Below are 27,679 nucleotides of genomic sequence, written 5' to 3'. Positions count from 1 at the left end.
CTGGAGTGAAGACAACTTTGTATTTATTTTATACTCTCTCTTCCCCTTTTTTCTACCTGGCTACCTCCAATAAATATTATTTTTTTCTTTCAAGCGTTTTCTTTCTCCCCAAGCGGAGTTATTCCGCAGCATTCAGTCCACATTTCTATGTAGCATTAACTATATTTTCATTAGGTAGGCTTAGATTTCCTGTACAAATAGCAGAAGGCTTCATTTCATTTATTTCACTAAGATAAAATTTTTAGAAAAATATTGGAATGATTTGCTAATTAGCTCTCAACTTTTAGGCTTATTTTTTTCCACTTCTGTCAATTTCCCAATACATTTAACACAAGCAGGAGAATCTTTTTAGTAAATCGATCACTTGGAGCCCACAGACGTATTAAAGAATACCAGTCAAGTTACAAACATCTCATAGTGTTTTGGTTTTCCATCTATGCTTTGCTTCAAGCCTCCATACAAGTTTGTTCTTTTCTCAAACAAGTGATGAATTTTCAGCATCCTTTTTGGCTTTAACAAAGTTGCAGCTGGCAACAGCTTTGACCGTTTTTCCACCGGATTCTCTGAGAGCTAGCTGGTTGCAGAGCTCCTCAGCTCCCCGCATATTCCAGGTGTGCTCTTGTAGGCCTGATTTATCAAAACAATTTTTTTTCTTTCTCGTCAAACCTATCACTGATTCAAATATTGAATACTGGGCTTTATTTACAGATCATTTCCTACGAGATACCCCTTTGTTCTTCAATTTATCTTTTCTGGTGAGTCTCTCCCTCCAGGGGCCCCCTGCCCCAATCTTGAAGTTGGGGTTTTATGTTTGGAATGTTTTTGTTTAATTCTTAAAACTTATTCTATATATTAAAGGACATTCCAGAAGGGCACGCTTCATATGCATTTATATTTTCCTTTGTTTCAGTTTTTGGTCTATCTGTAGAGAAATCTGAGATTTGTTTTTCGAATTGTCCAGTCTTTCTCTTCCTCTGAGTTCAGGCTTCATCTTCAGGGTTCAATGCAACATCACATCACCTAGACCAGGAGGAAGCAGCCCGCTCTACGTCTTTTCTTAAAGTTTAAGTCTTCAAGAGGCTGGGTCTAGAGAGGTGCACCTTCTCCTGCCTGGCTGCAAACCCAGAAGTCCAGGGTCTGGGAGTAGAGCTTTGCTCTGGCCCCAGTATGATGAGAATTCCTTCCTGGGCACAGGATTAGATGCTCGGGAACCAAGCAGAACTTCTAGCCTGTGGACATTTCCATGAACCGTAGGTGTTTTCCACAACACAGTGGTTGTAAACACAGTCCATTTTCCTTGTGGGGAGCATCCTCTCCCCTCTCACTTTTGTTGGGGTGGGACAGAGAAACCCTTTTCCACCAAAGAGCTGGGAAGGCACTGAGCCAAGTGTGGGCCTGGCTGAGGTCTTCTCTGGCCCAGTTTCCCTATGCTGGGCCTCCCAGCAGGCCCTCTGGAATGTCACCAGATGCCCAAGCCCATATTTTATTTTGTGTTTTGCCCTGTATTTGTAAGATCCTCCAGCGCATACTGAGTTTTTTGTATATTTGTATCTATCCTAGCCTTTCCACTAATGTATTTGAATGAATAAATGGGAGCATTTGATAATTTGTCAATGATAACAGTTCGCAAACTTTTTCTGTAATGGGCCAGATAGTAAATATTTGAGACTTTTATGGACCATGGGTCTGTTAGGCCTGATTTATCAACTTCTCAACTTTCTCTGCTAATAGTAGTGAGAAATCTCATTGTAATGGATTTGAGTCTGTGTTCTAATAAAACTTTATAAAAAATAGGTTTGTCCCACAGGCCCTCGTTTGCCCATGCCTGGTTTAAGATGTGATTTTCTATAAAATTAGGTTTATAAGTTATTTTGTCTACCATAACACTTTAACATAGCAGTAAGCAAATGCATAAGGTACATTGATTTTGTTGAGTGGATGGATGAATAATTGTTTCCAAAAGCAGAATAATAATTATAACTACATTTTCTGATAACGCTTCAAGGAAGTTTTCAGAGAATATGTGAGAGATCATCTGTATGTTGTATTTATAAATATTTAAATTACAGTTAAAACTGAAAATTTAATTTTAGTAGATGTAAAGTTTTGATACGTCCATGTGCAGTGTACTGCTTAAGCAGACTGGCAGGTTTTTCTAAGCCAAATTGTGACTGAGAAGAATGTTTTTTAAAAAGCTTTAAAAAGTTAGTTTTGCTTCAGGTAACGAGAATACCAAAATATCTCACTGTTTATTGACCAGTGACCTAATGTTTGAGGTATTATTCATCCCATCAATCTCCTGGGTGTGTGTAGTGCAGAGGATGTTTGTTTGTTCAGTTTAGTTTCAAAATGCAGAGAGATGTTTATAATAAGAAAAGAATGCAGGATTTGTATGGTCTTGGCCTGACGGACTTCGTCTCACCAGTTACTTACTGTTAAATGTAACATGGAAATGTTTAGTATCATTGCGAGGTCATCCTTGCAGGCTGCTAACCTCAGATGTCCTTCCTGTCAGCCTTCATTGCTGCCCAAGGTGGGGCTTTGGTCATGGAGCTCAACACTTGGCTTCTTGGCCCAGTGCTCACAATTCCTCCCTGATCTTTCCACTCTGCCCTCCGAACGGTTTTTTGGTGACACCCCAACTCTTCAGCCTTTCCTAGACCTTCCCTTTCCCTCTGTGCTGTTAGGAAAACCTAGTCCTCTTTTTCTCCTATGGTCTTCTCCAGTGGGGATTGCTGTCTTTTCCGTACCTTGCATTTCTCAGGGCTGAAAAAAGTGTCCACCTCTAGACAGTAATCTTGAAATGTTCACAAAGAAATATCTGAGCCTTATATCATTTGGTCAAACTATCCAAGATCTCTCCTTCTCATTATTATGCTGATCTCTCATTTGTTTATTTTATTCAGTGCAGACCGAGCACCTGCCTCATGACTTCTTCCCACCCCCACCCTGTCATCATCCTGGGTGAACACAGTGGAGTTTTGGAGGGCCCATCAAGTTCTCTCACCTCCCAGGGCATGACTTCCACTTCGACTCCAGCCACTTTCTTTGATGTTTTAATCTTAGATATAGTTATTTTCCAGGGAGGGTTTCACTTTTGTATTATGAAACTGCAACAGCTTAACTCTGCAGCTTGCCCAGCATCTTGCAGCTTCAACTAAACCTACTTAGTCAAAACCTCTACTTTCTTCCTTCTTACCAGCCTCCCCTGTCTTGGCTTCTTTCCTATGTTTAGTGTAGTCTGCACAGTGTAAACGCTAAGCCATTCTCTTGACAACATCTTCAAACTTGCTCTGTGGTCCTCCCACATCTACCTGGGAAAACCTGCCAGTCGACAGTCTGTTCAGCTCTTCTTGATCTGCACTTGCTACAGATTTCCCAGACCCTCGTTCTGTAGAGTGGGTCACAAGCCAGCAGACCCTAGCTAGTTTCAGGGTGGTTTGTCCACTCGGTGTCTCTTATTTAAGAGGTTCTCTACCTATGACCCACAGGAGTAGTGCTGCAGTCTATACATTTTCTTCCCGTTGCTTTGGGATCCTGCATGTTGCATATAGCTGCTCAGGTTCCTTCCAGGTTATCTAGTCAAGTTTTAACTTTCACTTCATACCAGCTGTCAGATGGCTGTGCTTTCTCAAACAATGTCTTCCTGGAGAAGAACCTCTCTTTAGGAGATTTAACTCATTTTGTCAAGGCTTTTATAGAAGGCAGAAAACACTGGTGACCTTCAGTCTTATTTTGACTTTAGACTGTGGGTAGTTAAGATGACCTTTTAGGCAAATGTGAAGCAATTCAGAAGCATCTTGCCTTGCTTAAACAAGTTGGGGTTAGTAAGGTGCGCTGCACACTCATGTGTAAATCAACCTGCTCACTTTGAGAATTAAGAGTTTGTTGTTATAGAAGCTGCAACTTTGCTTGATTTCTCACACCGAGATGCCAAGAAGTGGCCTCTATGGTTCTCCCTAATCCATGACTGCAGCTTTCATTTTGGGTCAAGAGTGTGGGTGGCTACATTACCGGGCCTTTTGTGGTAATCCAATTAATACAGTGGCCTGGAGCATCTACTTAGGGTTCAAAAACGTGCCATTGGTATCCACGCTGTGAACTATCATCATTCTTATCAGCGAAAGCACTTATTAAACATATTTTGAAAAATGTACAAAGATAGATGAGTAAATAATGGAGGCAGTGTCAAGTCTTTTTGTGTAGCGGTGACATTCGTTCTATTATTAGCCTGTTTCTGGAAGATAGGCTTTCATTGTGTAGTCATTAAGGAATTCATCAAAATTTCATATCACCTGTGTGGGTCTCCATTGCGTGTGGCTGCCATCTGGCTCTGCTTCAGGCCAGGGTGATCATTATTTCATGTGGCACTCCTAGTCCTCCTCCTTACTTTTACTGAATCTGTTTTCCTTTTCCTCCAGCTTTTCTGTGTTCTGACTCCATTCTCTGTTCCAGGATGTATGATAACTGTTCTTAGTCTCTATTAGGGGAGGAAAATATTCATTAATGCTGGTTTTTGGCTTTTCCTTTCCCCCCGGAGACATTGCTTAGGTCTGTCATGTGCTGCCAGAGCTCTCCGTGTTTTCCCACAGCATACGTATCATCTGTCTGATCCAGGACTCTTGTATCTGAGTGGTGGCCGGAGAGACAGGGAGGCTGGCTGCTTTCTCCAGTCCTCCCACTTTGCATGGCTGTCTTCACGTGGGTGTCAGGCTCTACCTCATCACACCTATGTTTTTTTTTCAGAAGGTCTAAATCTTTTTCCTGAACTATGCTCTTTGAATCTCTGAATCTGAATTATACTTTCTCTGTATACCTCAAGCCATAGTTTCTCTTTCCTTTTAACTTACTTGCTTTTAGGAGAAATGATATGACATTTTCTTTTATTATTACAAATACTTGTTCCGCATGTTACACAGTGGGGCACAGGATGGGGGGAAGATAAATAAATCCTTGACTGAGGTTCCTAACCCCAGTAAAGTTTCAATCTCGGACAGATGAGAAGATGAGCAAATAGCAATGACCTAAGGCCCAATAGTGTTAACTACTGAAATAGTGGCTCAGGAAATTGGTGTCATAGACAATGTGGAAGGAGAAGGAATCTTTCTGGGGTAGTGGTGTTTGGAGAAGACAGTGGAGAGGTATAGTTTGAGTTGTTAAGAAGGTGGGATGAAGGTATTGAACGATCTTTAATTCTTGTGTTTGGGTAGAATCAAGGATCCATGTGTGAGAATCCAGGGGTGAAAGGCCCGAAGGTAGGTAGGAAGGCCTTACGCTACAGACCAAATACAGATCTTTGGAAGATTTTGATTTTTAAGAAACGATAGGCAGGCATTGAAATACAGGGTAGATTGAGAGAAATTAAGGCAGAGCAATCCTACTGATTGCTAAAGATTATTAAAGTGTTAACATCTGCTAGAAGAGAAACTTAGAACTGGGATGGAGAGAATTACATGGATTTGGAGGGGCAAGGAAGGTTCGCTCTGATGCTCTGAGTCTGAGCAGCTGGGAGAATGGTAGTACGATGATTTCGAGAGGGAACCAAGGTGTGGCAGCTCCCTCTGGGTGAGAGGGTGAGGCCTCTTACATACTGACTTTGTGGTGCTGTGAAGGTGCTCGGGAGGAAATGCTCACCTGGGGGCTGTACCTGTGAGGCTGGGGGATGCCTCGGGGGAAGGGCCAGTGTAAATTTAGGACTGCGTCTTGGAGTTTGTACTTAAATTGATCAAGATGAGAAGGTGGAGGGAGAATACCAGGTCGGAGAGCAGAGGAAGAGCTGGAAGGAGGAAGTGGTTGGCAGGTCAAGCTTCACAGTTTCGAGAAGAGTGAAGTAATCACCCTTCCCAACTAATCCGTACTCTGCTGCCTCCCACACCTCCTGTCACACCCGACTGCTCTCTGCTGTGTTCTGAATGTCCAGGCAGATATCTTCAATGGTTATGGTTGGCTGTCTGCCCACATTATCTTCCTCTGAACTTTAGTTCTAGGGTTGGAGGGCACAATCCACGTATAACCCAAACTCATGAGCCTCAGAACCCCGATTCATGAGCTCTCTGGTGCTCTATTGAATGAGAGAGAAATAATCCAGCATATTGAGGGGAATCTTAGAAATCACACTCAAAGTGAATTACATATGTTTAGCCTCTAACCATATTCTATATCAGGAGTTTACTTTCTCCAAAAATACATTCTCTGAAAAAATCATTCCATTTTGGGACATTTTATTACGATAGAGTTTTTCCATGTAGTGGATCCCAAATCTACAATTAATCAGATTATATACTTTAACGTGCAAGTTTTTCCACAGAAAGTCTCAAGATCTATTTTGTGTGTTCCAAAACCAGTTTTGTGGGAATACATGGGAAGTTCTTGTAGAGTTAATAAGGTGACAGACTGGTGGTGTTATATTACTTTAAAAATTTTTTCCAGATATAATTGACAAATAAAACTATAAGATATTTGTTTATTTTTATTTTTATTTTTTATTTTTGCCAAATGTAGCTCGATGTTGCGTTTTAAAGCTGTTTTGTTGTGATATTGATGTATCTGGTTCTAGCCATTAAAAACAGAGGACAGTAGTCCAGGGGCTGCAATATACCTCTGCAGTACCATGAACATGCCAGCAGGTGGCAGCAGAACAGAAACTGATACCTGCTTGGTTTCCTTAGGCTTCTAATAAAGAACCAAAACATTTAGAGCTGTGAGACGTGGTGATTATTTAGAACAAGTTGTTTTTCTTATCAAGAAATCAAGACTCATAAGAGCCCTAGATACCTAGCACCAGAACGTGTTTATCGGGGACAGTTCCTAGCAAGACACAGTCAGGGGGATTCTGGAGAATGTAGACTTCAGATGTCAGTCCAGGCCTTTTGAGTCAGGATCTCATAGAGAAAGGCCTGGGGCCTGTATTGTTTTACAGGCACCTTGGATGCTTCTTCTACACACTGAGTTCTGAGTCAGCAAGTGAGATCCCTTCCTCAGGGCAGGAGCTGTGCTGGGCCTTGAGGACACAAGGAAGACACTCTGCATAGTGTCAGTGTCAAACCGACATGCCTGCGGGGCCAGTCAGGTGGGTAGGATCTGTCACTGGATGGAGGTTGTTCTCTGCAGAGCAGCCGGTCATTTCCTCAAGGGCTGCCAGTTGTGGCCATGGGATAATGCAAACCCAGTGTTGCCAGACCATTTCTCTTTTTAATGAGAAGCTAGCATTCCAGATCTTTATTTTATGTTTCCCAACTTCAGCATACTGTGCGGACCCAGCAAAACATGCCTACGGGTTGGAGTCAGCCTGTAAACTGTGACGTCTCCTTTAGGAGCTGTGAATGAGAGTACGCATTTGCCATGCAGTAAAGCGGATGTCACGAAGAGTAGACGGCGTGGTGAGGGCAGAGGGAGCTGTCAACATTGCTTGAGGAAGGTCTAGCAGACTTTCTGAAGGCGCATTCTCAAGGTCACCGGTATTCGTTTGGGAAAAATAAACTCATTCATTCACATGGGCAGAGTTCTCTCTTTCTTATCCTAACAAGGAACGTATTTTTGTTTCTATGTCTCCGTTTTGCCAGAAGAGTGTTAAAAAATTTACTCTGAGTGCTTCAACTTTTAGAAACTTGGGGCAAATGATTCCAGTAGAGAGAAGTAAAATTATTACTTGGGCAAGGATATTTTAAACTAATAATTAGATGTGATGTAGAGCTATGAGCATATCTACTTTTGAGAAAATAAACTGGAAAATTTGTTGAGATCTATTAAGGCCCTAGAAAGACTCTAGAAGAAACTTTGTTACTATAAGTTGTTTTAGGAAAACTGATATCTTATTCCTTCTGTTGAGATTAGAATTAATTTACAGCAGGAGTTAAGTGGAAGTGCTGTATCTCATTTGCTATGGCCTGCTTTGTTATACTTTATGTGTGTTTTCTGCGTTGAAACCATATAAGCAAACCGAATTAGGAAAAAAGGCCTTAAATGCACCTAAGAAAAAATTTAGAGTTGTGGAATTGTTTAGATATAATGCAAAAATGACACATCGAAAAACAGAAAAACAGGTGCAAATATATATACAAATAAATATTATAATTTAACATTAAAACATTTTCGTGTGTGAGGTAGAGGGGTTGAAAATTCCACTTTCCAAATTTAGACCTAGTCCTATAACATTATCTATAACTTTTCAAGGGAGGTAGGCACTTAGAGCACAGAAATCGCTTTATAGCTTAACTTATATTGAACTTTTTGGTGGATGGGGTATGAGATGGTATTGCAGGGCTTTTGCAACTATCATTTTAAAAGTCATTTTTACTGAAGTTGAATAAAATGTGCAACTACCTAAGTGTACAATTCATTGAGTTTTTTAAAGAACATTTATTGAAGTATAATCTACTCTTTTAAAATGTACAATTCATTGGTTTTTGGTATACTCACAGAGTTGTACAGTCATCACCACCGTCTAATTTCAGAATGTTTTCATCTCCCCCCGAGAAACCCTATACCCACTGGCAGTCACTCCCCATTCTTCCCTTTCCCTAACTCTTGGCAACCACTAATCTCCTTTCTGTTTCTCTGGATTTGCCTATTCTGGGCATATAAATGGAATTATATAATATGTGGTCTTTTGCACATAAATGGAATTATATAATATGTGGTCTTTTGTGTCTGGCTTTTTTCATTTAGCCTTATGTTTTCAAAGTCATCCATGTTGTGGCATGTATCAATACTTCATTCCATTTTATAACCGAATGGTATTCTATGTGTTATTATATTCCATGTGTCATTATACTATATTTTATTTATCCATCCGCCGATGTTTAGGTCATTCTCATTTTTTGGTTAATATGAGTAATGCTGCTATGAACATTCATATACGAGTTTTTGTGTGGGCCTATGTTTTTATTTTTCTTGGGTAAGTGCCTGGGGATAGAACTGTAACTATCTCTTTGCTTCCTAGAAATGTATTGTTGACTGGAAGGAAGGTTGATGAGTGGGTAGTAGGAGAACTATATCATTAGCTTGCAGTAGGAATCCATCAGGAATCATTTAGGGAACTCTTGTGTTACAGGTCAACTCAACTTCATTCCTTAATATCAAAGTTACACTGGCAGGTCAAGTATATTTTAGGTACATGGGGTATAACTATCAATTTGCAGTTCATATAAAATAAGCAGTGATTCTCACCTATGATGCAGACACACTATTTCCCAAAATGAATGTTTCCCACAGTGCTGACTCGCATAATAATTCATAGGTAGATAAGCAGGTAATTGTTGAGACTTGCTAATGTGTGTGTGAATTTCTGCAAAAAACAATGACGTCTCTTGACTCTTGAGAACCCATGATTATATTAAGCAGTTGAACTATACTTAAATTATCCTGATAATAGATGTTCACATCTATGTGTGCCTGGTGTGCTAGTTATTTAAAAACTTCTTGATCCAGAAACAAATGGTAATTTATGCCTAGACTAGGCGTTTGGTAGGTTTTTCCTTGGAATATTTTCCCTGTTGTCTGCAACAGTGTAAATTAGAGTACGAATCTGTATTATAGACAAATAATGTACTTTATCTTCTACCATTTAGCAGTAGTTTTTGTGATTGTTAACAGAACAAAGTAGAGCTGTAAAACGAGCACATTTTTGTGTGTGATGTTTTAGTGACCTTACCTAGCTGTTAATAGAGCTCAGGTTGTCATGGATTTTGTATCTAGGTGAAAACTGGCACGTGAATTGTAACCCTGGAGCAAATCTTCCTTTCTTCCTTTGGTTTTATTTCGTTTTTTCCAGTTGTTTTTCATTTCTGGCTAATTAATAATTGTGGTTTAGCAAAAATAATTTGAGACTATAAGCTAAAAGATGGGAGATGCCTAGGCTTAAAATGCCATTTTGACCACACTTTTCAAAACAGGATAGACTTTTAAAGAGGAATTTCCAAGAATTGCTGCATCTCACGTTTTATATTCCCAGTAGCCACTTCTCCTGGATCAGAAGTTGTGTTTAAACTCATTTTTTTTTTTGACTTCAAATCTGAGTATACCTGACATTTGATAATTGAGAATTTTCAGTGTTTATGTAAACAGTTGGCTTTTAATTATCCGGGGGCAGAACTGGGAGCTTTGCATTTTGCTGGCTTTGTTTTTGCTTCCTGCCTGTATAGAGACTTGAGGGACTTTCTTCAGAGACGCGGAAGTGGGAGATGTAATTTACACTAGACACTGAGATGAAGGGCTGAAGGAGGCCCATGGGGCAGGAAAAATGTTTAGATTTTTGACCACTATGAGACTTCTGGATTCTATTTAGCATTCAGTAAACTGTGCAATTCTGATTACCTCTATCTTGGAAGACTGTGAGTTGGCTTTAGTTTTGCTATCAAGTGATATTAGTATTGGCAAAAATAGTCATGGTATACTCCGGGGTATTATGTAGTGCAATGCCAAATCTTAAGAGAGGCCAGTGACTTGAGAATTATGCCGCTTAAAGCAATGTTATTTGCTGACTATACAGTATAAGTTGACCAAGAACATGGTGTAATTCAGAGGGTTAACCACATTTTTGAGAGATGCCTAGGCTTAAAATGCCATTTTGGCCACACGTTTCAAACAAGGTTAGACTTTTAAAGAGGAATTTCCAACAATTGCCACACCTTATGTTTTATATTCCTAGTGCCATGCCAGGTACATACATAGCAGCTGTCTTTACATGATTTTGGAATGAATGAATAAATGAATACTTTCTTAGTATCTTTGGTAAAATTGTGACAAATTATTAAATTAAGTTAAATTCTAATATATTCTTTAGTCTGGGAAAACTTTCATGTAGTAAATCAATAGTAGTGACAAGTTCTTAACTTTGAAGTTTTTGTTCAAGAATATTCCCCTTTGAAAAGGTGTATCACTAGAGTCACATGTTTCCATGGACTTTTGTATCTTTTTGTTCTTGAGCTATGGACAAAATTAGAATGAGTTCACTTCTGTGCCATAGAAGGCTACTTTAATAAAGTTATTTCAGGATCTGAGGTAGCTTCTCCCACCAAAACACAATCCCCTTTCCCCTCATACACTTGAAATTTAACCATCAGTTTGATCTTTTCTTTTTCTCTTTCTCTTTCTTTCTTTCTTCCTTCCTTCCTTCCTTCCTTCCTTCCTTCCTTCCTTCCTTCCTTCCTTCCTTCCTTCCTTCCTTCTTTCCTTCTTTCCTTCTTTCCTTCTTTCCTTCTTTCTTATAAAAACAAGTTCAATCTTTATTTTTGTCTTGATTTTCTTTGGTTAATATTTGTAGTGCAAATATTCATAGGAAGAGCAATTAAATTTAACATAAGTGATTAGTGTGTGGTAAGCCGTATTTCAGCCAATGAGAAGTTGGGTAGGACAGTCCTGCCCTTGAGAATCTGCAGTGTAGACTGGGATGGCCAGGAGCATAGGGAGGTAGGTTGCTAACTACACTGCAGATTTCACTCAGTGCTTTCACAGATACTCTCATTCATTCATTCAATGCTCAATACTTGGTATGTAGGGAGATATTATTGACCTAAGTCACAACTCAGGCAACTGTATTGTTACTCAGTTTCTTCACGTATAAATGGGATAAAAGCACCTACCACATAGGGTTGCTGTGAAGGTTAAGGGAGATTGTGCACGAGCAAACACGAATAAGTGTTGGTTGTCGCAGTCTGGGAAACTGAGGCCTGGAGAAGTTAGGAGACTTTATTTTCATTATACAAGGAAGGAGTCTGAGACTTTTGGCTCAGCTTTTCTGACTCCAACTTCCCTTTTTTAGTTTTATGTTTTAGCCCATTCTCGTGGGAAGAACTGGCTTCTTTCTCTAATATCTCAGATAACTTTTTCAATAGTTTTACTCTGGAAAAAAGCTAGGAGGTAGACAGTTGTTCTATTTAAATATGTTTAGTTTTTACCTAATGTGTTTGACTATGCCATAATCCTTGCATTTGTACATTTTTGGCATGTGCGACCAAGGGGATCTGTCAGAGTTACTGCATCATAAATAATGATACAGACATCTCGTAGAATTCATTATAAAAATTGGTCCTGTTTTGTGGTGTTGTAGGGATCATATAATGGTTGCTTCAAAAATGAAGCTTAATAGAAGAAAGGAGGAAGGGGTATTTTTAAATTCATTGACAGTTTTAGAGACTAAAAAGCATGGCAGCTTCTTGAAGTGTGCAGGCCTTGGGCTTCTCGCTGCGGAAGCAATATCCCTTTCATTTGAAGGTGAACACTCAGTCATCTCCTTGAATGGAAAATTAAGGCAGACCCATTTTTTTGTGAATTGTTTCATGATGTGGGGCCTGTGTTCCACAGTTGCTTCTGATGGTAACTGTTTCTCGATTTTGTTTGTTTGTTTTATTTTTGTTTTGTTTTTGTTTTTTGTATTACTTATGTGGGAATGATTAGCATGATGATGAATGTATATACATCTTAAATATCATGATCTAGTAGTTGATCAGTCAGTTAGTAGGTAGCAATTTGGAATCAACTGTGAGCCCAGTTGAAGCTTATAGCCTAGTTTTTATCAGCAAACATCTTTTTTTAAAACAAGCTCAAATAGGCACTATGGTTTTGCACTGTGATTTGTGCAAAAGTATGGTAGTGCTTTTGGGATTCTAGATGCCTTTAAAATGGCTGCTTAAAAGGAATTGAGAAATTTAAATAAGACGAGTGCCTGCTGACTTGTGTTAGTGGGCGTTTTGCTGATAATCGGTCTGGTATAAAGTGGTCTTTGAGGCGTTCCCAGAATGTTTGGGTTTTAAATCGTGTGTATTATGTGGTCTGAATTGGAACTGAGAGATGCGGCTTTAAAGAAACTTGGTGCTTATCTTAGTGGGAAATCTCATCCAGCGAGAAGATTAAAATAAAACTACAAACAAAATAGTAAAGGGTGTGAAGATAATTCCCATTTGTCAGTTAAATTAATATATTTCATAGCAAAAGAAATGAATTTTTGACATTTGTGAACTCGACCCTTATTGCTTGTATATTTAGCTGATTGATATTTTCCTTCTACAAAATATGCCCTTTAAAAACTTCGTGTCCAGGGCTTCTCTGGAGGCTGCAGGTGGTAGGACAGGTTTGGCCGCGGTGTTGTGCAGAGTGTTTTCGGCGTGCTGCTCCGCCCTTCAGGTGCTCAAGAGAGTCATTATAACTTCACAGGAAGCATCCTGCCCAAGACATCCTGTCCCTTCTTAGTTTTCTTCCTAACAGGATGGCCAGTCAGTGCACAGGGACACATGGCTGGAAGAGGGGTTAAATATTTTTACATATCACTTGTGTACGGCGAAGTAGATAGGGCAGATATTCCTTTCCTTTTAAAAATTAGGGGATTGAGCTGTGATGTATCAGAATTGTGTAGAGTGAGATGTGTCCAGGATTACATCCCAGGTCTCATTTGATGTATGTCTCAGGTTATTTCAGGTGGTGACAATTTTTTTTTAAACTATATTTAAAAATATGGAAAGGGGCAAGAAAGAGGGAAAAAAACAACAAATTTTTACAGGAGGCAAGGTGTGGCTGTTGACTACATAGTGGTTACTCCTGTTTGTGTTGACTTCTGATAACCTGAGTGGGAAACACATCTCTGTTTAGTTCTTATGGATCACACCCTCATTACGTAAGAGGTATCACACCTCACATAACTTGCTAATGAGTAAGACTCAGAATTATTGAAAAATGCAGTGAGTAATTATTAGATTAGAACTCCTAGACAAACACTTGTTCTCTCAGAATTCTGGAATTTACTGTTCGGCACACTGAATTCTTCTTAAAATAAGAATGGATTTGTATCTTAAAGTATGATTTAATTTTTGGAACAAACTGCCTTTTCTGTATTTTGAGGTCCTTTGTGAAACTTTATAATTTTTAGTATCCAGGATACTAAAGGTAGTCTAGTAGATTTTTATAATATGGTAACTCAGTTTCTTTCATTAAATAAAGGATGTTACATCTGGCCAAACAGACTTTCCTTTATTTGATAAGATGAAACCTTTTATCTTCATTCTACTGATGGAGAATAACAGCTAATAATACTAGCTAACATTTGTGAATGCTCCTGAGTTAGGCAAGTACTCAGTGCTTTATATGCATTATTTCATTTAATTCTGAGTAACCCTGTGAGATAGGTACTTTGTATGTCCATTGCAAAAAATGTATCCAATGGAAAAATTAAGAGATTAAGCAGCTTGTCCAGGGTTACAGGCAGGAAATGGCAGAGCCAGGATTCACAGGCTCCAGACCAACGACCTGACCTCACCTGGCAATAGTAGATGTTATGTGTTTCTGGAGGAATGTGGCCCAGGCAGCTGCTATACACTGAAAAGTCCTGCTGTAAAATTATGCTTTCCTTTTAGGTTTAAGGTTTTTGGAAAACTATTTTCGTTTTAGTTCCTTGGGAGGGGCCTTAGATGACTTTACATTTATATGGCTCTATAAATTGGTAATTAAGAATTTTACTTTACAGTCAGGTGTTTTGAGTTATTGAGGCTGAGGTGGCTAGTATATACAGTATGAACATTTTTTAACGTTCATGAACACATCCAGAGAAACTCTTAAAACATTTTAAGAGAATTTTTCATTTTATTAAAGTTTAGAGTGCCATATTCTCTCTCTCTCTCTTTCACTCTCTTTAATATACATACACATACAATCATTATACCTTAAGGCACAAATCTCTTGTATCCAGGAAAATTCAAAAAGTTTAATTGAACAATTTTTATTTACTGAGTTACTATTTATACCCTTAACAATGGAAGATTAGTTTTGAAAGTATAGTGCATGGTAAAATACACTAGTTTAGATTTTAAAAAAGTAAAAAAGCAGATAGAAGACAATATAATTTTTTGGCTTTTGAAAGGTTTAGTGTCTGATGCAGTTAAGACACTCTCACTGATAATTTGTAAAATGCTGTAGGTTTATTCGTGTCTGTTGAATGTGGATGGTTCTATAACTTTCTAGAACGTTAAACTTTCTGAACCTCAATCTTCTTACTGGTAAAAGGAGAATAGTAACGATTATTAAATTTAAGGAGTGTGTGGATTTTGTAGATAATGAGAAAAATTATCTAGCATAAAAATTGATGTCTCCCTCTCTCTATATCCTTTGGATGCAGGAGATACAGGAAATTGACTGAAATCTGATGAATTCTGACCTCTTTTGAATGTTATTTAAAAAAAATATATTGATTACTTTGTATATGTATTGCATAAGAAACATCTATGGTTGTTATAATCTGTAAATGAGCCAAAAATAAATGTTAACATTATCTGTAAGTCTACCACTTAGAAATAATTACTGTTAACATTTATTCCATAATTATAAATGCATACTTATGGAATTATAGTAATTGGAATTATACTCCATGTATTATTTCATAAATTGCTTTATAACTAGTATATTAAGGATTCTTTACAAGTAATAAATGTACTTTAATGTCGTGAGTTTAAATTTCATGTAGTTTTCTGTTTTATGGTTATATCATAATGTAATTAATTTCTTATTGTTGGGCATTTAGGATGTTTGTAATTGAAGAAATAGAAGCATTTCTTCTATTCATGTCTTTTGTGTTCTGCTGTTGTCTTTGTATAAAGTCCTAGGTCTCTACATAGTGTGCCTGAAAGAGTGCATATGTAAGGCTTCAGATACACAGCATAAATTGCCTTCTAGAAAAATGGTATTTTATATTACCTCCAGTATTGCACAGAGCATGCCAGATTCCCAAGTCCTTAAAATACAAACTATTATTTAAAAATCTTTGTTTAGTTTTTATGTTATCTTCTTTATAAATACAGTATAAATAGAGCCAGGTATTACAATTATTTAGGTTTTGGTAAGTATACAAAGATATGTTAATATTTTGATATATGGAGGGGGGGTGGTCTGAAATCTACATACTATAATTTTGCCTTTCTGTAGTCTTTTTGGGGAAATGAACCATTCCGGTTAGTTGGGTTTTAATTGCTCTGCATATTCCATTATTTCTATTTTATTAATTAATATTCTAAATATAACCCAGCCTTGCCTATATGGTGCAGAGGTATTCCTTTGAGAGTTAATTATTGGAGTGTGTTGGCAGAGTATTAACTTTAAGGTCAGTGTATGTAATGAGGTTAAGCATATACTGCTGTTAGCTACCCGTAGGTATTTGATTGAACAGCATCTTGGCCATTAGAAGCTACTGAGTAGGTGATATTTTCCCTTTTTCAGATGAGTAGGCTGGAGTTCAGAGAGATTATTTAACTTGCTTAAGATCACACACCTATTATGTAATGAAAGTGAGATGTGAATATATTTTGTCTAACTTGAGTCCTTTCGCTTTCCATTTTTGTCACTTGCTACATTCTGCCCTCTGGGTTGGCCAATCCAGTGCTATTGATTGTTAGTTACCCTTTACTGTTAGCCATGTGTCTGTACCGTACAGACTTCCTTTCTTCTAAACCTAATTTCTTCTCATCTAAATTGAATTGAGAACATAATTGCTAGATTGTTTCAGTGGTCTAGAGAACATGGACTTTGATATCTGCTTTGATGTTTGGGGCTTTTTTATGCTTTTTGACTTTGGACAGCAGTTCCTTGATAAATGAGATGTCACTGTTTTCACTAGTTGGGATCAGTGCTCATACTGAGTTTTTATTGGATCTATTTGAGGAAAATTCAAAAGCTTGTGCTACACAGGTTACCTGGGATAATCCATGCACCACTTAAAGTTATCTCTCAAAATAGGTGCCATTCTGTTAGAATATATTTTACTGTGCTTTTAAGCATGTTTTACTATGTGGCCGAAAGCTTCTTAAGGGAAGAGCTGCCTAATTTTTTTTTTTTTTTAGAAATTCACCAAGTATCCAGGTAAGTGCTTGTAACAGAGACACTCAGCAGAAGTTTAATGTAGCCTTTTTGTAGATTAATACTGTGTACAGGAAAGGATCTTCCACTTGTTCCTATATTTGAATGTGTCACCTCCTGGCTCTGAAGCCTGTCCATATTTGTAAACCCAGCTTATGAGAAACTTACTCTTGTTCTAAAATTAACCATTGTTTTGTCAGTTAACAGATAGCGTGTCTAGCGTTGTGGAAAAGATGCAGAAGCCATGTGGGGATTCTAGGTGGACGGTAAAGCTAGCAGTGGTGTGTAAGGACAGCAGGCGCCCCGTGGCTCACGAGCATTTAAGACGAATAACTTCCCAAATTAGGTTTCCAGGATCGTATTTCTCCCTGAAGTGGCAGGTGGCGCAGGGACTCCTGCTGGCAGGTGGTGGGTACGTCTCCCGGGCAGCTGCTGTCATTGCTGTGGCAGCGCCTCCTGCCCACACCCTTAGCTGAGGACCCAGTCCAAGGAGTTGTTCTTGGGGCGGCTTTTTTCCCCCTCTGTGGCCTCCATTTTCTCTGCTTCTGTTTCCTCTCTGGAATCCCCATCCCTCCCAACCACTCCACTCTCAAGAGACAGTATCCGTAGATATTTTTTCAGCAGTTTCACTAAGAACATTGTCGGTGGCAACCTTAGGTGGCCTGTTCATATGTAATAGCCTTTAGTGGGGATTTTGTCTGTTTAAAATTCATACCATCTACCCTCTCTGTCTTTTGTCTCTCTCTGTCAGGATTTAATAGTCTTCTCCCTAGGTGGCTTCAGTAAATAGCTCTTTACGCAAATCAGGGCCATTCCGTGAATACATTTAAGGAGAGCCATGTCTTCTGCTATTTAGCTTTGTAATGAAACTTGAAGAATTTAAAGATGGGATTGAAATAAATGCATATATAAATGCATATATAGATGGGATTGAAATAAATGCATATATAAATGCATATATAAATGCATATATAGTTGGTATTTCAAATGTATATCTTAATCAGTTTTTATTTATGTAGTAAAATAGATCACCCATAGGTTTTTTTTTTAAAAAATAGAAAATATGTTAGAAATGTAGCTTCTAATTTTTATCATGTATGAAATGGTTATAGTACAGAAAATGCTCATTGTGATTTTCTTCTGTTTATATTTTTTCATACTAAAATGGATAACCTTTCTCTTTGTAACACAGAACCACACATAACTTCTTATATGGAACAACTTTTGATATATGCACAGCTTTCAATTATAACATTAGATGCATATTAATTAATCTAGTACTAGATTTGACTTGTGTAATATTCCTCATTAAGAGAAAATTAATACCCAAATCTGTCTTTCAGGCAGTAACAGAGAAGAATTTTGAAACAAAGGACTTTCGAGCCTCTTTAGAGAATGGTGTTCTGTTGTGTGAGTAAGTATTTAAGGCATTTAAAAGAATAATTCAAAGGCAAAGGTGTGTGTGTGTGTTATGAAGTTTCTTCGCTCCTCTCTCCATGGCTACCATAGTCACAGATATGTTTTCTTGGTAACAAGTGAGATCTGATCCCTGCAAATTGACACCCCCACAGTACTAGGCAGTAAGAAGGAGTTATCAGTCTCTGTATCTAAAGATAGCATTGGTGAAATGTATATTATTTTAAATTAGTAAACAAGAAAGATTCTATTATTGCTCAATGGGCCAGTGGGGATGGGTGGTTGAGGAGAAGGCCTTATTACATTGTTCTAGCTATTGTTTACTGTGATTATTCTGATGTATGGAATTGCCTAGTTTAGAAGTTAATGTAAAACTTTTTTTCTTCGCCAATAAATAATGATGGTTGTAGAACAAAGTTAGGCAGTAGCACATTTTTCTTTTAAGATTTATGTGGAGTCATTACATTACCACAATCAATCTGAGTCATGGGCCATCAATTTAATTAATATTATTGAAAATCACATCCCAAGCTTTGGTTATCATAAGGAAAATGGGCTGGTGCCGTGATTGATGATATGAAGCATGTACTGTGTTTAGTATGATGGTTTGTTCCTCAATGGATGTGTAGTACAGCTAGCCAGGTATGTGACCTTTGGGGGTGGGATGTAAGGATGAAGGTGTGAGGGTACAGGTTGCAGAAGTGAGCAAATAAATTATAAGAACATACTTGAGTACGCACCCACATTTTTGAAAGTACTTAAGTATTTCAATCTAGACACTTACCGCAATAGGTATTTATGGAATGTGACCACAGGGTGCACTGGGAGTATGTGCTTGTACTTAGATGATTTTGATTATCCTTTTAAAGGAAGACTGTTTGCAGCAAAGATCAGGAGTCAGAGGGCTTAGGTTTGATTCTTTGCTCCTGTACGTTTGGACATTTGAGCAAGTGACTTAACATCTGAGCCTTATTCTCACCTGTAAAGTAGATATCAGGGTATCTGATCTGCCTACTATACAGGGTTGCAAAGTTCCATGAGACATATGGAACTTAAAAGGTTTTATAAACCATCAAATTTTGTATAAATACAGATTGTTGCTAGGAAGATGGTGTGTAGATAATAGTCTCTATCATATTAGCTCTGTTGATAGGTGTTCAGACTTGTTTGTCTTTCAGCAGTATTATTCAGTTGAACCTTGTGAAATTGTTGATATTTAACCATCTGTGAGCTACAGAAATGTCAGTTTCATGTGGTTCTAGCTAAGATGTTGTAGGACAGGCATATGAAAAAGGGCCACAAATAAAGTTTAAAGGATATATCTTGATCTCTTGTGTTGTCATATTCAGAATTGTCATTGACAAATAGTGTTTAAACTATTTTTAGTAGGCTGTATGGTCAGCCCAATTTGTCACTGACAGGAAATTACCTTGATTTGAAAACTGTATGATTTAAATGTATTCTAATGTGTTCAGAAGACAGAGGGACAAAAACGGCTTGGAAGGATGCATGTGATCTGAAAACTACCTTTGCTATAAAGTATAGACTATTTAGAGGTTTGTAGCTAAATAGCGTTGATGTCAATTAAAAACCCCACAAGTCAGGATAGGAGTTAGGTGGGTTTATGTAGGAAGTGACCTGTGAGGCACAGAGTTATTTTCAGATATATGAGAGCATATGGCCCAAATAGGTGATCTGTTCATTGAAGTCATTTTGTGGCTATATAGTATGGAACTATTAATGAAAACATTTTTAGGTAGCCTTTCTGAGGGAACACTGTTTCCATAACTAGGTCATTAAACGTACCTGAGAATAACAACCCAGTTTTTTGTTTAAAATGCAATTTATGCACTAGCCTGGGCTCTGAATGATTTAAGGTGATTTCTAAAAACTATATTCAACCTGTTACCAGTGAGAATATTTAGAATAGATGAAAAACTGTTTTAACCACAAGTAGTGCTGTTAGAATAAATATGTAAGTTCTACCTTCATGGTCACAGCAAACATTTGGATGCATGTTTAGAGAGAGATTGTTTTTTTGTTTGTTTGTTTGTTTGTTTGTTTGTTTTTTTAAAGTCACTTTAATGCACAGCTTCCTAAAGCTCATTCTTAAATTGTTTCCTAACTGAAATAATACCAGTTTGGGGTTTTGCGCATTATCAGGTAAGTCTTATCAATCTGTTTAGTACCCAGTGTTTAAATGAATGTTTCCCAAAAGTAGCAAACGTAAACATTAAGCTGTGACAATCAGCAATTGTAGTTTACTGTGGGACACCAAAGTACTGCAAAATGTTTATATTAAAAAAAAAATCTTTCTCTTAACTGTGTATCATATTGTTTATAGCCATTGGTTAATGAAGGTATATCAATTTAAAAGGTATAGTGTTGAGGGAAAGCAAAGTCCAGGTAATTATATTCTGTATAAATCCGTAACTGAAGAAAGCCTACTTGGTTGGTCTATAAGCAGGCATCACTATTTGATCACATCTATCTAAATTATAATACGTATGAGGAAAGCAAAATCAGTTATTCAGAAGCCTGGTATTTTAGACTCAAACTTTTAAATTAATAGTAAATATAGTAAGCTATTGTCTTAGATTATTTTACCCATAAGAAATCTTAAGTTTTAGTTAAAACATGATTAGGATATTTAAAAAATCTGAATTCATCTTCTTACAGAAAAAGGCTGACTTCCATTTGATTCACTGCCAGAAAAATGACCAATTCTTGTGAAATATAGGGTCTGCTTGTTGCCTGTTAAATCTCTCTAGACATCCTACTTAATTACCACCATTAAAAGAATTTTCTTATTGTTTTATCTAGTAATTTAAGCAATCTTTTATCCGTTAGTTATAGTTTATCCTTTTGAACTGGCAATCCAAGCTATCTAAGTGGAGAATTGAGAGAAGTGAGCTTATCACTGTTTTCACCCAGCTGGCAGTGTGCTGACATTTCCAATAGTCTAAACTAGGTATAAACTCTGCATTGAGGTTTCATACAAGATACATATCTGAATAATGAGGATATTATGTCCATTTATTGCCTTTTAATCTGATTGACTATGGAAGTCAATATCTTCTGTTAATTATTTAGTATCATTTAGTTTGATTAACTGTGTGATCTAATGAGTTGAGGGCTAAAGAATACTCTCCCAGTTAAAGTCTGTTATAGTAATTCTTTTACCTTCTACCTTAGACATGTAATCTCTCTTGGCCTTACTGAACAGCGAGATGGAAACAAGATCTAATTTTGTTTTTTTTCTATTTAGTAAAAGGATTGACAAGAGCTTATAAAGTCATTTTGGCTCCTTGTTATAATTTTCTGTGAATTTTATTGTTTTATCTATTAATCTGTCTCCTATCTTCATTGTTTATTAGTGTGTATGAGGTGTACCTTACTATATATTACAAAATATTTGAGGTTTGCTACTACATACATATCCTCAATTCTCTCTTGCTCTGTGGTTCTAGCTGAATTATTTTTTGCTAAACACATTTAGTGGCATGTCCAGCTAGTGATATGAGTTAGTAATTTCACAGTTACTCATCTTATGATAGCAATCTTGGAAATATTCAAATGAAAACATTCTTTATTCTCCTTATGAAGTAACAAGATATGTTCAAAGGTAATCTTATTGGGTGTGTCTCAGTATTGGGTGTGCCAGTCTATACTTCCCATCTCTGGAATAAGTCTATGTCTTTGCTCTTTTCCAAGTCAGCTATGCATCAGAAGTTTATGCCTTTTGAACTCGTGGCTTACATTATTGAGAAAGCTCACCAAGCCTTTTCCATAGCTTGCAGCTTGGAAAGAGTGGAGCAAGATATTTATCTATTGGTTTGAGAAGTACTGTTTCTATTTATATCAGCCATGACTATACTATCTGCCTAAAGTACCATAATATTTTGTTAAAGATATATTTAATAGAAGAAAAAAATATTTAAAAAATACTATTAATTTACTCTGGGGCATTCAGATGATTGTTTTAAGACATCGGACAAGATAGAGAACTTTGCCACTTCTCATTTAGGCCAAGAGAACTCTGTCTTTTGTTAGGGTGGGAGACGTTCACACATTGAGTGGCAGTGACATTCCTGGGCCCTTGTGGCTTCTGTGCTGTGCTCCATGTGTGCCTAGAGGCTCTTGTGTATCAATGAGCTTTTTCTTAGAGATCTTCTGGTTTTGTATTTCCTGAGGACAGTTGCTTCCATACAGCTCTTCAGCTTGCCAGCACTATCTATTGATCCCGATCCATATAGCCATTTGAAATTTAAGTAATAAAAACTATTTTTCTTCACTTAATGTAGTTTAACTTTAAAGTTTCCATATTATTTGATAGCCCAGAAATAGGTAAACATATAGGTAAAAGATGCAAGTGTTCGATTTCATAAAGATAACTTAAAAAGATTAAACTGCTTTTTCTTCTTGGCAGTATTTTGTGGTTGCCATCTGTATGCTCTATTTTTCAGCTTCATGGTAATTTTTTTTTCTTTAATATTACATCTACATATAGCAAAAACATTTTTAAGAATTTGTATCAAATTGAAAGTGAGCTTGGCGAACATCAATTTAAAAATTCACGTCTGTTATGGTAGTCACATTGTACAGACTCATTGCAAATTTTTCAAAAGTTTTTTATATTGTGGCCTCAAACCTGAAGGAAGAAAGTTCACGTATGTTTTGTGAACCTGCATGTACCATCTATACAGGGCTTTCTTATCCTAAATATACATTACTGAAAGGTGAACGTACAGCATTTCAGTGATAGGGCCTCTGAGAAATAGATGAGAATGATGGTCTAAAAATAAAAGGGAGCAATGTATGGTCTAAAAATAAAAGGGAGCTAAATGCATATGATATAAACAATTTATATTAAAGTCGATCAGCAAGAGGGTTATCAAAGTAGGTTTTTGATGTAATGAAGGCTCTCAGGTGAACACACAGAAAACGATGTGTTGGCCATGAAAAGGTGAAAGTTTAGGGATTCTGGTAAGTGCAATGTAAAGTAAATTAAATGAGGAGAATGAATACTGCAAAAAGAACACATATATGATAGTATCATGTAAATTAAAGGTAGAGTGCCTTATGTGAGAGACGATCTATAATTTCTATATACCAACAATCATCAATCAGAAAATTAGATTATATCTAATGAATAAAAGCAATAGTGACAAAGTTTAGAACATTTACTTTAGAGAAACACGTGGGACTTTTATATGTAGAAAATAAAATGGTAAGCTATAAGATTTAAGAAATGGAATGATAAGCTACATTTCCATATAGAATAATAGATGTCAAAATTAATTTATAGTTTTAATCCAATACCCATATAAAATCTAGTCAGATTTTTCTTGGAATTAAAAATTCTCATTCACATGGAATAATAAATGAGGATAAAAAAATGAAACTTTCTGTGGGATGAGCCTAACCCACTATTAAAACACATGATAAAACATGACAAAGCACAGTGTTTAATAATTATGTATTGCCTTATAAATGTACATATTAACGTAATAGCAAGGTCCAGAAATACATTTTTATACATAAAAATTTGTGATGAAAGAAATATGAGAAAATAGAGAAGAAATGAATCATTGAGTTAATTGTATTAGGATAAATAATTGTGCAAGAATTAATTTAAAAACTCATACAAAACTACAGTCTAGATTAAAATAATAAGCTGGAAAATGCAATTGAAGAGTTAGAAAAAACTTTAGAGGCAGTTTATAATTCTAAGCTTTGAAGGAATAGGAAAATAGATTTGAATATATATTCAAATAAGTATATATATGCAAATAACATTCTGAAAATATTATAAGCAAAAATGACTTAAAGATTATCTAGAGTTCAAATAAATTGGTAAAATACACATTTAAAAACCTCAGTAGATAAGTAAGCAAAGGATATTACAATTCACGAATGAAGAAATACTGCTGGAAATAAACAGTAAAATATTAACCTTCATTAGTAAGAAATAATCATGCTAAAACCAGATACTATATTTTTAATTAAAACTAGTAAATAATTTAAAACTTGTTGTGAAATGATGGCTGTATTGTGGAGAAATGATCTATAATATTCTCAGAATGACCAATTGAATATAAACTGGTACAACTCTGAAAAGCAATTTGGCAATACCTGTCAAGTAATTACATGCCATTTTATTTATTAATGTAAACACGTATTTGTCATAAAAATTATAAGACTTGATAATCCTTTTGGGATTTTAAGAAAAGACTACAAAACAAATAAAAAATGTATGAAGCATTTTCATAGTAGGAAATATTAAAAACAACTTACATATGTGAACTGTGATATGTAAAATTGTTGAACATTTTTACATTCCTTAAGAGTGGTGGTTATAAAAGCTGCAGCACTGTGGGAGATCGTGCAGCAGGTAGCTGACAGGCAGAGGAATACTGTCACTGCTATTAAAAATGTGACCAGTTGTATCATGTCTTGCCGTGAGGTAGGCACACGAAGGCTGTATGCTAGTGCAAAGGAAAGTTGATTCACATTGCCAGATTCCTTTTCGAACAAGTATCGAGACCTTCACCTTGATGATTTTACTTCTAGAAATAAAATGTAAGAAACGGTAAATATAGTCAATAAAATCGTAATGTTTACATGATGATAGATAATTACTAGAATTAGTGGGGATGATCACATTGAAAGGTACAAAAATGTCAAATCACTATATTGTACACCTGAAACTGATATAACTAATATAATATTGTATAGCAACTATACTTAAGTAAAAAATAAAGAACGAAATGGTAAGGAGCAGGGATAAAGATACACATTCAAATATGCATTGAAGCATTTTTACAGGGGCAAAATTGGAGAGAACGTAAGTCCAGTTATTAGAGAATGACATATCACTCTCATTTACCTGAAGGGATAGAGAGAAGTTTAGCAACTTTACGTAATAGTTAATGGCAGGACCAGGACAGAAGCCTGAGTCCCCCTGCTTGACGCCGTTTTTTATTGATATGATAGTGGTAAATTTCCTGTTACTCAGCGAGATCCATTAGTGCTATGACTATTGGGGTTACTTGGAATTAGGAACCTGCTGTCAGACTGCTCAAGCTTTGCTAGACTCACTTCAGCATCCTTTGGGCATAACAGCGAGGCCAAATAAGGAAGTCTTGTCTTAATAAAAGGATAATTATAAATTGCATTGGTATTGACTTGTTGCTGTTCCACACATTTTCCCATCATAGCATGTATTGTTAACTATTTGTGTGGTAAGTAATTAAGCAGTATTCAAAATTACTACTGCAGGGTTTCTACAAATTGAACTTATATTAATTTTACTACCAGTCTTAAAATACTGAAGTCATTATAAATATTTATATTGAATTTTTACACTTAAAAAATTTTAATTACATATGCTTATTACTTTACCCAAGGAAATGTGATAATTAACTACTCAATGTTATTTTAAAAATATTATAGCTTATGAATTTAGATGGAGGTAATTAATTTAAAATATTAGTGAGGAATTTACTTAAGATAGCCAGTCCAACTGTTATAGAACATTTTAATGTAAATTCTGGTTCATCCATAGAATGGACTGTCTCAGTCACTAAAATTTATGTTACAGATATATATTATTTCTGTGGACAATATAATAAAATAGAACAGCTTACAGATTTAGAAAAAGATAACCAGTCCAAGTTAATATATCTGATAGAATTTACTCTCTTAATTAACATTTGACAATTAGGAGAGACCATTAAAGTTTGACTATCTGACAACAGAAAAAATAACAGAAGAGAGGTGTCCTTGCTGGGAGAAGCCAAAAACCATTTCTAGCATTTGAATAAAACTAAAAGTAAAGTTTTTCTAAATTTAGGTAAATCACTTACAGAAAAATTTCTTTGAGTCATTCACAGAAAAATTTCTGTATTATAAGTTGGTGGATTTTAGCAAATATTTTTAAAGCACCTAGTAAATGCCAAGTACCCCACTAAGTGCTAGGAGATGCTGTTTAGATTGAAAGAATATTCTTGCACTCGACAGCTTCACTGTCTGGTCGCTGTATGATCCCAGCACAGGGCTCTATCTTTAGTAAACATTCAGATGTTTGTTGAGCGGAGTTTGCATCTAGAAGAAAACTAGGCAAGTTTTCTTGAGTGTTAAATAACAGATAAGACAAAAATCATTGCTCTTTAATTTGAAAGGAAATGTGTAATATCTTTATTATATCTTTAAAAAATTTAGTTACTAATAGGAAAAGTTTGACAACTGTGGAGGTATATAGATTTAAAAAACATAGTTGACAGGAAGATGTTAGAAATATATGTGTAAATGACTAACCTAATAATTCATAGGTTAAAAAGTTTACTCTCAGTGTATTGTGCTCTTTGATGTCAGTCTTTCTGGTACATTTGGAAAATCTTTGGAAATGGGAAGTCCAAAGATGTCCCTACATTTTGTACCTCTGCTGAAGAGCTTTCTGATAAGGGGGAAAGTGAGGTTTGGCATTTGGAACTAGATTTTAGAGACTAACAGACAGCATCAAATTTTAGCTCTGATTAAAACCTTCTATAACTCAGCTAGACATCATACTGAGCTTCATGTATGATTTTCTGAGTGTCATCTCTGATTTATATTTAAAGTCATATCACATTCTACTGGTGACAAGGTTTCTGAACAGAGCCAACTTTTTAGCATCTGTTGTGTAACTCAGCTCCCTTGGAGTGGGTGGGCAGTGTTTTTCGGGTGGGAGTAGAAAAGGAAATAGACAACCACTGGAGGGATGAGCTGAAGGAGAGGGCTGTGGGCCTTATTGGGAGATAACAAAATGACTGTCATTTCCGTTCTGGTTTTAATCTTATTAAAAGAGCAAACCTCTTGTATGTTATCAAAGCATATCACCAGGTTTATGCCATGACCTAAGGGAGGGCTGGGGGGATTAACTATATAATTCTGCATCGGGTTAGAGGGATGGGACATGGAATTACAGGCAGATAAAATGGTCTCTTGTTTGCTCTAGTTCCTTGTGCACATAGGCACCTGGAAGGTTATCATGTTATCTGATTCTTAAATAGAGCCGGTCACCTGAAGTCAATGTTGCTTTTAGGAATATATGTAATTGAAGAACAGTTATTATGCAAAGTTTTGTTTGCAAAAGAGAGTAGTATTTCTCTTGTGTGACACTTGTATTTTATTTGACATACTACTATGCCCTTATTCCCGTAGGAATATTTTATTTGACATACTACTATGCCCTTTAATTTCACAGAAATTTAAATTTTATGAAATCTCTTTTTCTTTTTAGAAGGAATGTCCTACAGGTTCTTTCTTTAATTGTGTATGAAAATAATTATTCATGGTTCATAATTTGATTAGATGTTCAGTATTTGCCCAAACCATATGAGCATTTTCTCTATATTCTAGTGCTTAGAACCAATACCATTTTAACAAC

At 36.4% G+C, this 27,679-nt stretch overlaps 1 protein-coding gene across 1 annotated transcript in view; it reads left to right on the top strand.

The window, feature by feature from the left end:
* LOC105298479 (LIM domain only protein 7-like) overlaps positions 1 to 27,679 on the top strand; it is a 154,673-nt gene that overhangs the window by 55,253 nt on the left and 71,741 nt on the right. The window contains exon 5 of the mRNA XM_011369771.2: positions 18,177 to 18,247. Coding sequence (XP_011368073.2) covers positions 18,177 to 18,247 — 71 coding nt within the window. The remainder of the gene's footprint in view (positions 1 to 18,176; positions 18,248 to 27,679) is intronic.

Source organism: Pteropus vampyrus, unplaced genomic scaffold, assembly GCF_000151845.1.
Source record: "Pteropus vampyrus isolate Shadow unplaced genomic scaffold, Pvam_2.0 Scaffold155, whole genome shotgun sequence".
NCBI classification, from domain to species: domain Eukaryota; kingdom Metazoa; phylum Chordata; class Mammalia; order Chiroptera; family Pteropodidae; genus Pteropus; species Pteropus vampyrus.
The sequence above is the reverse complement of the archived record's forward strand: the minus strand, read 5'-3'. Positions and strand labels throughout refer to the sequence as shown.